At 42.7% G+C, this 12,183-nt stretch overlaps 1 protein-coding gene across 1 annotated transcript in view; it reads left to right on the top strand.

Moving 5' to 3' along the window:
* PLB1 (phospholipase B1) overlaps positions 1-12,183 on the top strand; it is a 328,328-nt gene that overhangs the window by 19,830 nt on the left and 296,315 nt on the right. The window contains exons 6-8 of the mRNA XM_069236215.1: positions 3,186-3,268; positions 6,081-6,147; positions 8,985-9,068. Of these exons, the coding sequence (XP_069092316.1) occupies positions 3,186-3,268; positions 6,081-6,147; positions 8,985-9,068 (234 nt within the window). The remainder of the gene's footprint in view (positions 1-3,185; positions 3,269-6,080; positions 6,148-8,984; positions 9,069-12,183) is intronic.

The following is a 12,183-nucleotide window of genomic DNA, read 5'->3' as shown; positions in this document are numbered from 1 at the left end:
TGACCAGATTGCCTGTACATACGCATTATTTGATAGTGCTCAGCGATTATTTTTCTAAGTGGGTATACTATGGATTTGTAGAAGGTATGAGCACACAGGTTACTATTGGTTTTCTAGACAGGATCTTTTACTTAGAAGGTTTTCCAAAAAAAACTAGTTACTGATAATGGAGTACAACTGGTGTCAAAAAATGGAGAGATGTTTGAGTGATAAGGGTAACAAGCATTAAATTGTACCATTACATGGTCCACAAGCAAATGATGCTGTGGGGAGGGTCAATAGAGTGTTAAAGGAAGGTATTCTGTCTACTGTAACGTGTGGCTTAGTTGTTGTCAAATTTTTAAGAAAGACATTTTTTCATATCATAATGCTCCACACAGCACTACTGGTGTTTGTTTGATGCTCCTGGGTGATTGGGCGAGATGAGCCAGGCATCTGACCAAAGAGAGGTGCATGATAAAGACCATGATAGATTGAGATCTGTTGATACATGTAAACAAGTCAAACTGAAAAGGTTTTTATGACAGAAGGCATAAAATGTTATCCAAAACTCTGGAAGCATGGGGTTAAATTAAGTTGAAGGATATGAGGTCACGAAATATTAAGTGCAGTTTCAACTTTACGGGACATTTCAGAGTTAAATTAGTTAACTGCAATACTGTCAAGTTAGAAGGTGGTAGACAGTGGTCTGGACTGGTGGAGTGGTGAATGTAATCCATTCCAAGTTGCTATTAATGATTATCTTGTGAAGAGGGAACCTGAGGTTGATGAAGAAGATACACACGTAGATAAGAGGTGTAATACGAAGTTGAGTGTTCCCAGTTCGTTTAAGAAAACACAGGTTGATGAGTCTGATTCTGTGCACCACAATGTGGAAAGGGTATCTCTTGAAGATTTTGTTAGATTAAATGACAATTACGACAAGGTTGTTACACGAGATGGTCATGTGTCCAAGAAACCTGCATATTTGCAACAATCTGAATCGTAAATTTCCATTTTCATTTTTATTTTCAATTGTTTTTCTAAATTGTTGTATTATAATGTTTTCCAATTAATTAGAATGTTTGTCCTAAATGTTTATCTTGTTTCAGAAAGGAAAACAAGGGGAGAGTGTGTATTTTAATGCTTTCTGTATGATTTGAATGTTAGTATTATTAGTTCTCCTGCTATGTGTCAGCTCGAGCTCTCTTTCAGGGATTGGATTTGCGTTTCAGGTCTCCTAGAGCTATGGTAGTTGGGAGACCAGGAGTGGTGTGTACAGGATGCCGGTGGATGTGCCCCGTATAGTCTCTACTTATTCGATAAATAATGAGGGGCATACTTATGAGCAGGTTTGTGCAGAAGCGGCTCATGGCATGTGGCGGGCGCGCGATGGGGGGGAAAAATTAATTTATCAAACACCCAAAACTTACCTGAATTGCCACTTCCACCACCGCTCCTCTTTCCTTCGCCGGAGGCTGCAGGCACAGGTTCCCAGTCTGCCCTACGGCCAATCTGAACACTGCTGGGTTTGGATTGGTCGGAGCGCCCAGCCAGGGTGCTCCCAGGCAGATTGGGAGCGTCTGCCTGCTCTCTCCAACCCAGCAACGCAGTTCCAGGTTGGACAGAGCGTGGTGTGTATGTATGTTTGGCCGACCCGAGGTGGCCGGCCAAACATACATGCGCACTCTCTGTGCTCATCATAGCCCGTGGCCCCGCCCCTTCTACTATAAAACAATAATAAACATAGTTTATTATCGTTTTATTGTAGAGGTTTGGGAGCTGCTGCTGCTGGCGGGGGCAACGCTCCTACGCCCTAGCGGAGGAGCCACGCCTGGGTTTGCATCCCATTTGCACCACACAATCTGGTACACGCATAACCTCCTCGGGAGGAATATGCCTCAAAGGATAGAGGAATATGCCTCAGGGAATTTGGTTTTGTACAGGAAAGTGGCCCTTCCTGCACAAAACCAATCCTGGATGCAACTCCGTGGTGCAAGGGTGCCTGCGTTGGCGCTAGGCTGCCAAAAGGAGCCAGCACAGGGGAAAAGGCAGGCATGTGTGGTATTGTCTTAAATACGGCACATTCCTGCCCTTTCCCTGTCACGCAGCAGGGCAAGGTGGCTTTCTGCCTGCACTGTGTGAAAAAGTTATAAATATGCCCCTTATTCCTCTACCTAAACAAAGCCCCTTGGTGGTCTGTGGGCATATGGCTTATTTCTTGCAACACTGATCTAGCCAAAAGGCATCTGGTTAATCTGCTTTCTTGTTGCTAAAATACATTGAATGAATTGTATTCTACTTTGGGGGCCCCTCTCGATGGGTAATCCTCTTTGAGTTGGGAGTAAAATGATTAGAGAGACAGACACTATAGTTAATGGGGTCACTGATTGCCTTAGGTATCTTATTATCATCATTCTTGATCCTACGATGATGTCACGCGGAAAGGCTTCCAAGCGCTAGAAGAAGGTATCTGCTCTCATATGTTAGAAAAGGATATTTTTACCCTTGGTTTCCAAAAGGCAGTAGTTCTTCACCAAGTCACAGACAGGGCCACTGGAATTATACAGCAGAGGAGGACTAAATTATGCAGCAGGGTTGACTCAATAATGTGGCAAGAAAAGGCAAATTATGCGGTGTAATGCAGCACATTTTGTGTTAGCATCACTTCAATATTTTGCCATTTTTACAAGTGTTTACATGACGTATATCGCCACATTAGCACTAATTTACGACCCACACAATAAGCAATTGAAAGATACCCAGTCAACCTTTGTGAAGGTCCTACCAGTGTGCAAGAACGCGTCACTATGTTTTAATAACTTTGGATCTGTCTGGACTGGAACCAATTTTTTAAATGAAATGTTCTGATTATGCAGCAAATGATGGATTATGTGGCAAAGCGGCAAATCCCTAATTATATGAAAAAGTCCCCAGCCGCAGGATCGCATAATTCTACTGGCACTGGTCAAGAACATCCTGGCAATGCTTGCGGGAAAGTGCTTGACCCCGGTGGAGCTTTCTTTATCACAGGTGGGGCTAGAAGATTGTTATTGGTACATTTTAGTGGCTTCCCAGTACTAACGATCTGTAATCTGTTTGTGTGATAATCTGGTCATGATAATTTACCAACTACTGTTGACACTTTTCTATTCTATGTTTCCTACTGCACTCACTGCGAGTTAAACATCATTTTTACTTTCCAGCTCCCTAAAGCCATTGTGAATCTGGTGGATTTTACTGATCTGGTGGTCTCAGATCTCTCCCGCCCAAGCAATATGGAAGACAGGTAAGCACCTTCCATGCCGGATACTTTATCCAGGGTTCTGCAAAGTCGGTCCTGGAGAGGCGGGTCCATGCCAGATTTTTAGCATATCCACATTTAGAAAACTGTAGATTTCTGAAACATCTTTTTTCTAAATGTGGTTATGCTAAAAATCTGGCATGGACCCGGCTCTCCAGGACCGACTTTGCAGAACCCTGCTTTATCCGGTCCTAGAGGACCATCTGGGTGAAATACCTATGCACAGATTATGTAAAGTACTCTGGTGTGGGCCATTTTTGCACTCCTATTCCTGTTAGGAATACCTTAAAAAATAGGTGACGCTCCAGAAGACATGATGCTCCGGGGATGGACTGGACACCAAAATCAGTCCTGACAAAATGTTCAAACCACCCTGCAAGGCATTGGTACAAAACTACACAACACATGTGCTATAGCCCACCCTGGTGCAGTTTACATAATCAGGCCTCCAGTTTGATGCTGTAGGGTTTTAGGGCCTCCAAGTACTCTTTGATGCATGTATATAGTGTTTATGTTCTGTGATATTGCCATGCACCTACAAACGTTTCTCTGAACACCCGGCCTGTTAACAACGGCGTTGCCCGATCGTGATATTCCTTGTGGGTTGACATGAAAGTGTTATTTTCACTGCTATCCTTCTATTAAGTTTATTCGTCGTGTCCTACTATTATGGTTGCAGCGTTTTTTACTGCTCATTGTCAGTCCATATTAATGTAGTTTCCCTTCCATGTTCAGTGCCCTCAGGCATATTTTTATTTTAGTCCTGATGATGATCCTAGTATTGCCAAAAGGATCGAAACGTCCTCGACTTTGTCACCTTGACCCCATGTGAATTGTTCATTACATGTATAAGGGCTAAGTTGTGGCTTTGTTGAATTGTGACTTATCAGATGTATTTATTTTTGTCACAAATTTTTCTGAGTCTGTTCTTGTTGAACATGTTTTCTCACTTACATTTCTTTGTGTAATTTAATTGCTAATAAAATATATCTTGTGCTGATTGGACTGTGCATATGGGTATGACTTTCTTCTGTATGTGTATATACATTATTTAATCTCTTAATTAGGGACAATTGTTTCTTTAATAATTATTTGCACCTACAAACAGCATTATTACACCAATGGTTGCTCCGTAAAGTGAGTGCTAAGTCACATACTAAGAGAGTCCACCTGCTCGATAAATGGTTACGTATGCAAAGTCGAAGGATCCTCAAATTAATTCATTAGCCCTGTGCCATGTTAGTGCACAATGGACATGTGTGATTGGTCACGTCAGATCATGGCTGCATGGTATATGGAGGCTGTATATGAGGAGCATGGAGATTCCAGCCCTGCAGTGTGTGTTCATGTGTCCTACAAACAGGACAGTAAAACGGCTAGTCCAATCTGCCTGGGTGCTTTGGCCTCTATAGCAAAGAAGGTCTTAGAAGTGATTCATTTATTCTCTCACCCATGGATGGTAATACTCTGCCCTGCAATACCAGGCACGCCACTCTTATGTTTTCAATGGTGTTCTTTCATTCCAACTGCTCTGGTAGGCACGGAATGGAATCCATTGTCCTGACTCAAAAATATATCCAACATTGTACAAAATGAGTTTACTTTATCCTAAATTTACTTGAATGTATTACTCATCGAACTACATAGTTATATAACAGACATAGAGTGTAGATGTCTTAGCTTGAGCACCCTTCTCTACATAGTGTTTATGTAGACTGTCCACAAAAGAACAATTTGCTGGAGTAGATAAACGGCGGGACATTTGGATACAGGCTTACTCCTACATTTTGTAGTAAATTTTACAATGCACTGTTATTATGTGGTTGGAAATACCACAGAATATTTTGTGAATGCTCACAAAGTAATTAATTTGTCAGTGGATTCTTGATTCTGCATCGCATCCCTTATCTCTGTTTTCACTCCATTGAGGACAGGCATACTGACACTCATCCATGACTAAATGTTCTCAAAATAGTTGTATCCATTCTTCTAGATGAGTGTCTTTGGTTACACTTCCAAAACTCCAAATAGTGCTTCCCGATGACCCCAGGCAGTGGTTATAGATGGTGGTGACAGAGAGGACTTCTAGGGGACTCCAGAGTCAAACACTACTTCATCAATCCTGAAGGGACTGACGTCATCCGCTGGTCCCTTCTTTCCAAAATGGGCTGGACAGTGGACACAGTTCAGAGTCAGTCCTACTACCTTCTACTACTTCTCCTGCAATATTAGGTGTTCATCCTTATTTGGGATGTCTGCCAAGTCAATTACAATCGAGGCTAAGGATACTTCATCCATGGTCCACAATAAAGGGTACTTGACACTCAGGAGTCCAGTAACTCTAGGCCCTTTCGGTGACATGCCTGTGGCTCACAAAAAATGGCCTCCATCACATTACTGAGGACTGGAAGCTGAGACTGGACCCTGAGAGAGAGTGGAGTCACAACCCATAGTCTGAGATCTGGAGAGAATTCTTGATTAATGGCTGTGACCCAGGAGGCCTAATTGTGACCCTGGGGACCAAAGTGTGTGCCAGGGTTTTTAGTAACCCTACTAACTAAAAATCCAGTAGTCAAGACAGCCACCGAAGATTAGTCAAGTGCTTTATTGAGGAGAATTTTAAACCTGAGGTACAATGATATCTACATTAAGTACATTTTTTAAATAGTGACGTGCCCTACCCATCAATTCCCCTCATGCATTTAGGCAGCAGAGTGGGGGATATGTACAGCTAGAACATGTCATAAAGTAATTGTATGGATTTCCTTTGATACACCTTTGATGGTTCTCTTTCTAGGGAGTCGTGTGACTGTTTCAGAGACCCTTCCAGGCTAAACAATGCCTTGCTGAGATGGTCCTTCCAGGTGAGTCACTACTGACTAAGGGCATAGACTGAAGAAGTCCCCTGCAGAAATACTAATGCTGTAGATCTGTCTACTGAGTATTAAATGTGGCTTTTCTTTGAAGTCTGTAAATCATACTGTGGATTTGAGATTCCCGAAATGGAGGAACAAGCTCTTCATTTCAAGATTTTGGTGGCACTTTCTTAAATGCATACCTTTGTCTGACAGGTATATATTGAAAAGAAAACAACTTGGTGAATAAAATGCTTTGATCAAGAATATCACGTCATGGTTAGAGTTGGGTAAATTCAGACACTGATTTGAAAAGGCGCATCCTGTCACCAGTCACTTCTCAGGGTTTCAGTTGATTGTAACAGCATCATCTTCTGTTGTAGAAGGAATATATAAACAACAGAACTACCTGTTGACTAAGATAGTTCCCAAATTCCCTTTCCCCCACCTTACAAGCAAAGTCATCCTAGATCTGAGTGTATTTTATTCTGCTAGCATTCGAAACTAACCAGATTTTGCAAATGGCAACAACAGCCCTTACGTTTTGCAAGAAGATGCTGAGTTTTAACAGCCAGCTGCTGCTTCCCAGCTATAGTCTTATACCATGACACCCAGTGCCAGGGTGACTTTGTTGGATTTGATCCTAAGAATTAGAATGCTGCAGGAGAAATAATGTCAAAAGTGGAAGATTAGCAGATTTGGGATTTTATTTCCAAACCATGATGAGATTCATGCATATGTCGTATGGCCAAGGGTGCTCTCAGGCTTTATTTATAGTATAGCTGCTCAGGGGAAGGGTATTTCATCTTGCCCAAACATAGCAGTCACAAGAGTACCTGTCCATGGCAGGAGGCACGCCATGTGTCTTGTTAAATGATTCTCGAAATAGTAGAGTTGAAACTATTGCATTATCATGCACATTTCCCTGCCATTTTAAATTAATGACACCATTAGGTATGCAGGGTGAGGTGGAAAACATTTTAAGGGCCGGATGGTAATTTGAATAGCATTAGGACAAGAACACAGTTTAAGGAATGAGAGTGCTGACCTTTAAAAGGCAGATAGCAGCCTAAAGAAAATTAAGTATATTTTGAAATAGCAGTTACAAAACTCCCTGGTGTGAACTGGAGGATAACATTCCTTAGTACAGGTTTATAGTCTGCTGCTGAGGGCTGCATCAGTTGTTAAAGGCCCTGAACCTGAGTTATAGGCTTGAGCAACAGGCAAGGGCCTTTCATGAGGGAGAGGGCCTTTAATAAGTGGGATAGCCTGAGGGAGAAGAGCTATAAAGCTTTTACAACCTTACCCACCGAGGGAAGAGTGCTCTACATTAGGGAGAAACAGAAAGACGAACATTGGAATGCTGGAACAGAAGATTTAAACCAGCCATTATTAGCCCCAAGCTAATTGTCTTCAACGGTGCTCCCAACATTCTAATGTTCTAATTAGTATTAACTTAGAGCCTTATTTAAAGATTGGCGGACAGGTCCTTACTTGTACCTGTCCGCCGAACCTGCAGTAACCCGCTGTGTTTAGAAGTAGGGGAATAAACATGTTTCCACCGAGGGAACCTTCTCTATTGCTCCTGATCGAAGCCTGACTGATGGCCTGATGATCAGTGGGCTGCAGTCAAAGCACCTTAAAGCACCCACCCTGTTAAGGTAGACAGCCTGATGGGATTTTTCCTGTTCTGGACTTTGCCAGGTAAAGCCTGGCAATCCAGGACAGGAACAAAATTAAATGACCTCCTTACTCTGCGAGAAGAACCCCAGTGTGTCAGGGACCTTTATTTTTTATTTTGAGTTTGATTTTGAAAAACAATAAACTGTACTTGGTGGGCTCATTGATCATGGCTTCTGCACAGGAAAGCTCCAGTGCCTTCAGAGCAGCAAGGGGTGTAAATTAAAGGGGGGTGTTTGGGGTGCTACACCTCCGTACAAATGTAGTATTCAATTTAAAGGGGGTTGTTTGGGGTGTTACACCCTCCTTATAAATGTAGTATTCAATAGAACACTGAGTAAAGGAGCTTTCAGTGAGATTTGGTAAGGTGTCTGTCGGATTTCATCTAGACAACACATGCACACACATGTACACACACACACACACACCCACACACACACACACACACTTTTCTGCTTTGAAGGTCTTAAAACATGGTTATTTTACAAAATGCTGTGTTTTAAGTACCCTCTTGCAGTTAACACTGCTCTCCTTTTCCACTGGTCCTTAAGCTCCCGTCATGCACTGCTTCTCATATAATGATTAACATGATATGTCAGCGTGATTGTCTGAAAAGCTGAAGCTCATCCCCCCGTCTTACTGACCAAGCTACGCCCCCAAGAGCAGCTGCTGTGGTGGCAGCTCCTCCGAAGGCACCTGCTTGGCGGCCACCCGTGGCGGACACCTCTAAATGTGGCGGGCTGTATGTTGGCCGGGCGGCAGAGCACACCCCGGTGCTGCTCTGGCAGAGAAGAGTATAGCCTGCCAAGCCTTACATAAGGCCCACAGATATCTAGTTCATTATAACGCGAGGTGTATTGAGAGGCAGCCCATTTGCCAGCATTATGGCTTTAACTGAAAAAATCATAGTGATAAAGAAAAAATGTTTTGTTCAATGATCTTGATCTCTGTCATCAGCTGGAAATTCTAAAATGGACTAGCAAAACCATAGGGGGGCCCTGTTAGATCGAATCCTTCTTCAACCAGTGACATCACTAGCTCTTCTAGGAGTTTTTTTTAATGAATTAATGTCACTATGAAAAAGGTTCATAAGCCACATAAAACAGCTGGTGATGCACTTTAAAATAATAGGTGGCCATATGTAATTTCACTAACTTCCCTTTTAGGATGCTCTGGAAAGCCTGCTGAGCTCCGGGAGATATGAGGAACATGAAGATTTCACTGTTGTTCTCCAGCCTCCCCTCACTACGGTAAGTAGACCACTGAACGTCGGCTGAGCTGGCACTGGGGTGGAGGGCACTCACTGATATTGTGACTGTATCATACCAACCCGCTCAGTGGTGGCGGCTGTTCTTCTCATTTTTTTAGAGTTTTATAAAGTGCTTACATGTAGTTTAATAGCCACTTCAGAGCTCTATGATGGATTTTTCACGTGCATTCCATTCTATAAAGTTCACCAATATTGTGAAGATCTAAAAACACCTCTCAAAAGATGGTGGAAGTGAACTTTGCACACTCCCAGTGTAAATTCCAAGCAGATTTACTCATTTTTCATGCAAAACAGGGCAGCAAGCAAAGTTGCTGTGCTGCGTTGTGTGGAAGGGAGACAGCAAAAATGCACCATATCAATTATGATATGGTACATTTTTGCTTTCTCCTAGAGCTGGTGCACTACGTTCTGGATAGTGCCAACGCAGGCACCCTTGCACCATGGGTCCCATTCTATTGTATATAGTATTTGAATAGCACATAGCTGTAGGCATCCCAGGGCTGATAGTGTGACATCCATTGACCGAAAAGATGATTCTATTCTACATAGCATTTGTATAGCACATACCTGCCCGCCCTGCATTACAGGCAGGGTTGATATGTGGAAGAAGGTTCACAATCCTCAGAGGCAGCTTCCTGTTTCCCTGTATGCTGCAGAATATTACACGCATAGAAACAGGAAGTAACAGGAGAAATAAAAATTTTCCCCTTGTTACGCCTGCTTCTTGGAGACAGTGATTTTTTATGCAATTCCAGGTTTAATACCTTTTGTAAATCTGAGAATGTGCCAAAATCCATTGGTGGATACATAGGAACGTTCATTCTCAACCCATAGAATGTCTCCCTTACACAAAGTAACGTTACTTTTTAGGAAAACTCCCACGCAAAGCCACAAAAATCCGATTTGTGCAGCTTTGTAAATCACTGTAACATTTTGCGTTGTTGCTGCACCAAACAAGCGGTGCATCCAGGGCACAAAATGTTAGAAAATCTGCCCCTTTCTGAGTGACAGGTGGTTGGCACCCTCTGAGTAACAAAGATGTACAAAGGTGCTCCGTGTCATGGGCGTGATGAGCCCTGTGAGGATTAGGAGCCATGAGTTGGGGCAACCTGAGTAAATATACTTTCCCCATAGGCCCCAGATTATAAAGGATTATCTCATCCTCAGACTGATCAGGATGATATTATATGACCTTTTCACAATACACCAACAACAAAGGCAGACAATATTACAATAGACTGCCCTGTACAAGCAATGATAAACAACACACATTGGTCCCCCCTTTCTGCAACAAAGATTGATTATACAAACAAGGCCACTATATACTATGGATGAGGGAGTTTTAAACTTCAACCATGAAGTCAAGAATCTTCCCACTTCATTTTAAGAGGCAGGATGTCCCACCTTTGCCTGAGGCAACATTTAACAACCCTGAGCCCTCCATTAGGGAACATTTTGTGCAGCATGTTCCATCACAAGGGGGGGACAGGCTGCAGCCTTCATTCAGTAGGTTACTACCACACAAGGTAGCGGGTGTCGAGGGGTAAGGGTGGAAGGAGGTTTGGGCAGGGAACTTGGGAAGGACAGAGCTTAAGTCAGGCAGATTGTGGGTTCCAAGTTGGGCCTCTGCTTTCACAAAGGGGACCTCTGCAAAGTCAACAACTCCACCTGTGGAATTGTAATTTTGGACACTCCTACAGTTTTCGTCAAACCTCTGTATCACAAAACAATATACAGAAAATAAAAGATTACGTTAAAATGACAAGTAGACTGATATATAGGATCTTACAGACAGTCTCCTGTTCATTTATGCACTCAATCTACCCAGCAGCTCCAAAGCCACCTGTTAGATTACACATTCATTCTCGTGTTGAACTAGCCTGATGAAACTGAACTACAACTTTTTCCTTTGGCCGATTCTTAATTCTTCTCAGGATCAATCCATTCTTCCGTTACTATTCCCCTTGCTTGTTACATATATATATATATATACATATATATATATATATATATATTCCGGGCTGATCTAATTTATTATAGAAAAGTGGTGGTGCGCCCAGTGCAACGCCACTTTCCGTGCGCCCCTTAGCGCCCCCTACCGCCACCATGTGTGTGCTGTATTTAAAATACAGTGCACCATGGCGCAGGGTAGGGGGCAATAGTGTAATTTTATTTGACGCTATTGATGTACTCTGGATGAGTAGCACCAAATGTTATAAATAATGGTATGCCCCATTTTAGTGTTAAAAGTGCCAACAAAAAATGGTGCAAGGTAATCTCTTAGATTCCACTGCACTATTTTTACAACCCCTCTAACGGGGGAACGCCCCCCTTGAATATATTATGCCTGGTGCAGGCAAAATGTGGCACAAGGGTTTACAAAGTGGCGCAATGCATGCATTGCACCCCTTTGTAAATATTGTGCAGGGAAAATGCCACTCAGCATAAAAAAATGATGCTATGGCGGCGCTAAGGTGGCGCTAGGGGCTCTTAAATCTGCCCATAAGTGTGCAGGGCAAGAAAACCATAGGCATTTCTGGCCCTCCTTCAGGTGTCTTGTCAGGCATTTGCCAAGAAGTCATCCTGTTCGTTCCTGACATAGTTCCTACATCAATAGGTCAGCAGCTATGACTGGGCGTTCAGTTTTTTTGGTTAATAGGCAAGGTTCTTATCAATTTGTCAGCATCCTCTACAATTGCACAGCCACTAGATTCAGGATACTCTTTGACTACTCTTTGTAGCTATTTCAGATCAGGAGCTCTTGCCAATCCTCCCAAGCTTCTGGTGAGGCCGTGCTCTGCACAGTCATGAAGGGCTCGGATTAGAAGAAGTAACACCACCTCCAGATCCCAAAGTTGTAGTTGCTAAGTTTTCAAGTTTCAGCTTTGGATATGTGACTTTAGACATGCATACCTTTTTCTTGATGATGTTTCCTCTTCGTTTCAGTGGATTTTCTTGTGTTTAATTGAACACTTTGTTTAATCCCCCAGCTTTCCTCCAGCCAGTTAGTTTTTTCCCAAACTGCCATTAATCTGCCATCTTCCAATTTTGGTAGCTTTTATCATTTTCTTGTGTTCTTATGGTGGATCCATTCA

The sequence above is a fragment of the Pleurodeles waltl genome, chromosome 5, assembly GCF_031143425.1.
Source record: "Pleurodeles waltl isolate 20211129_DDA chromosome 5, aPleWal1.hap1.20221129, whole genome shotgun sequence".
Taxonomy (NCBI): domain Eukaryota; kingdom Metazoa; phylum Chordata; class Amphibia; order Caudata; family Salamandridae; genus Pleurodeles; species Pleurodeles waltl.
Note: the sequence above shows the minus strand (reverse complement) of the source record. Positions and strands in the feature narration are given on the sequence as shown.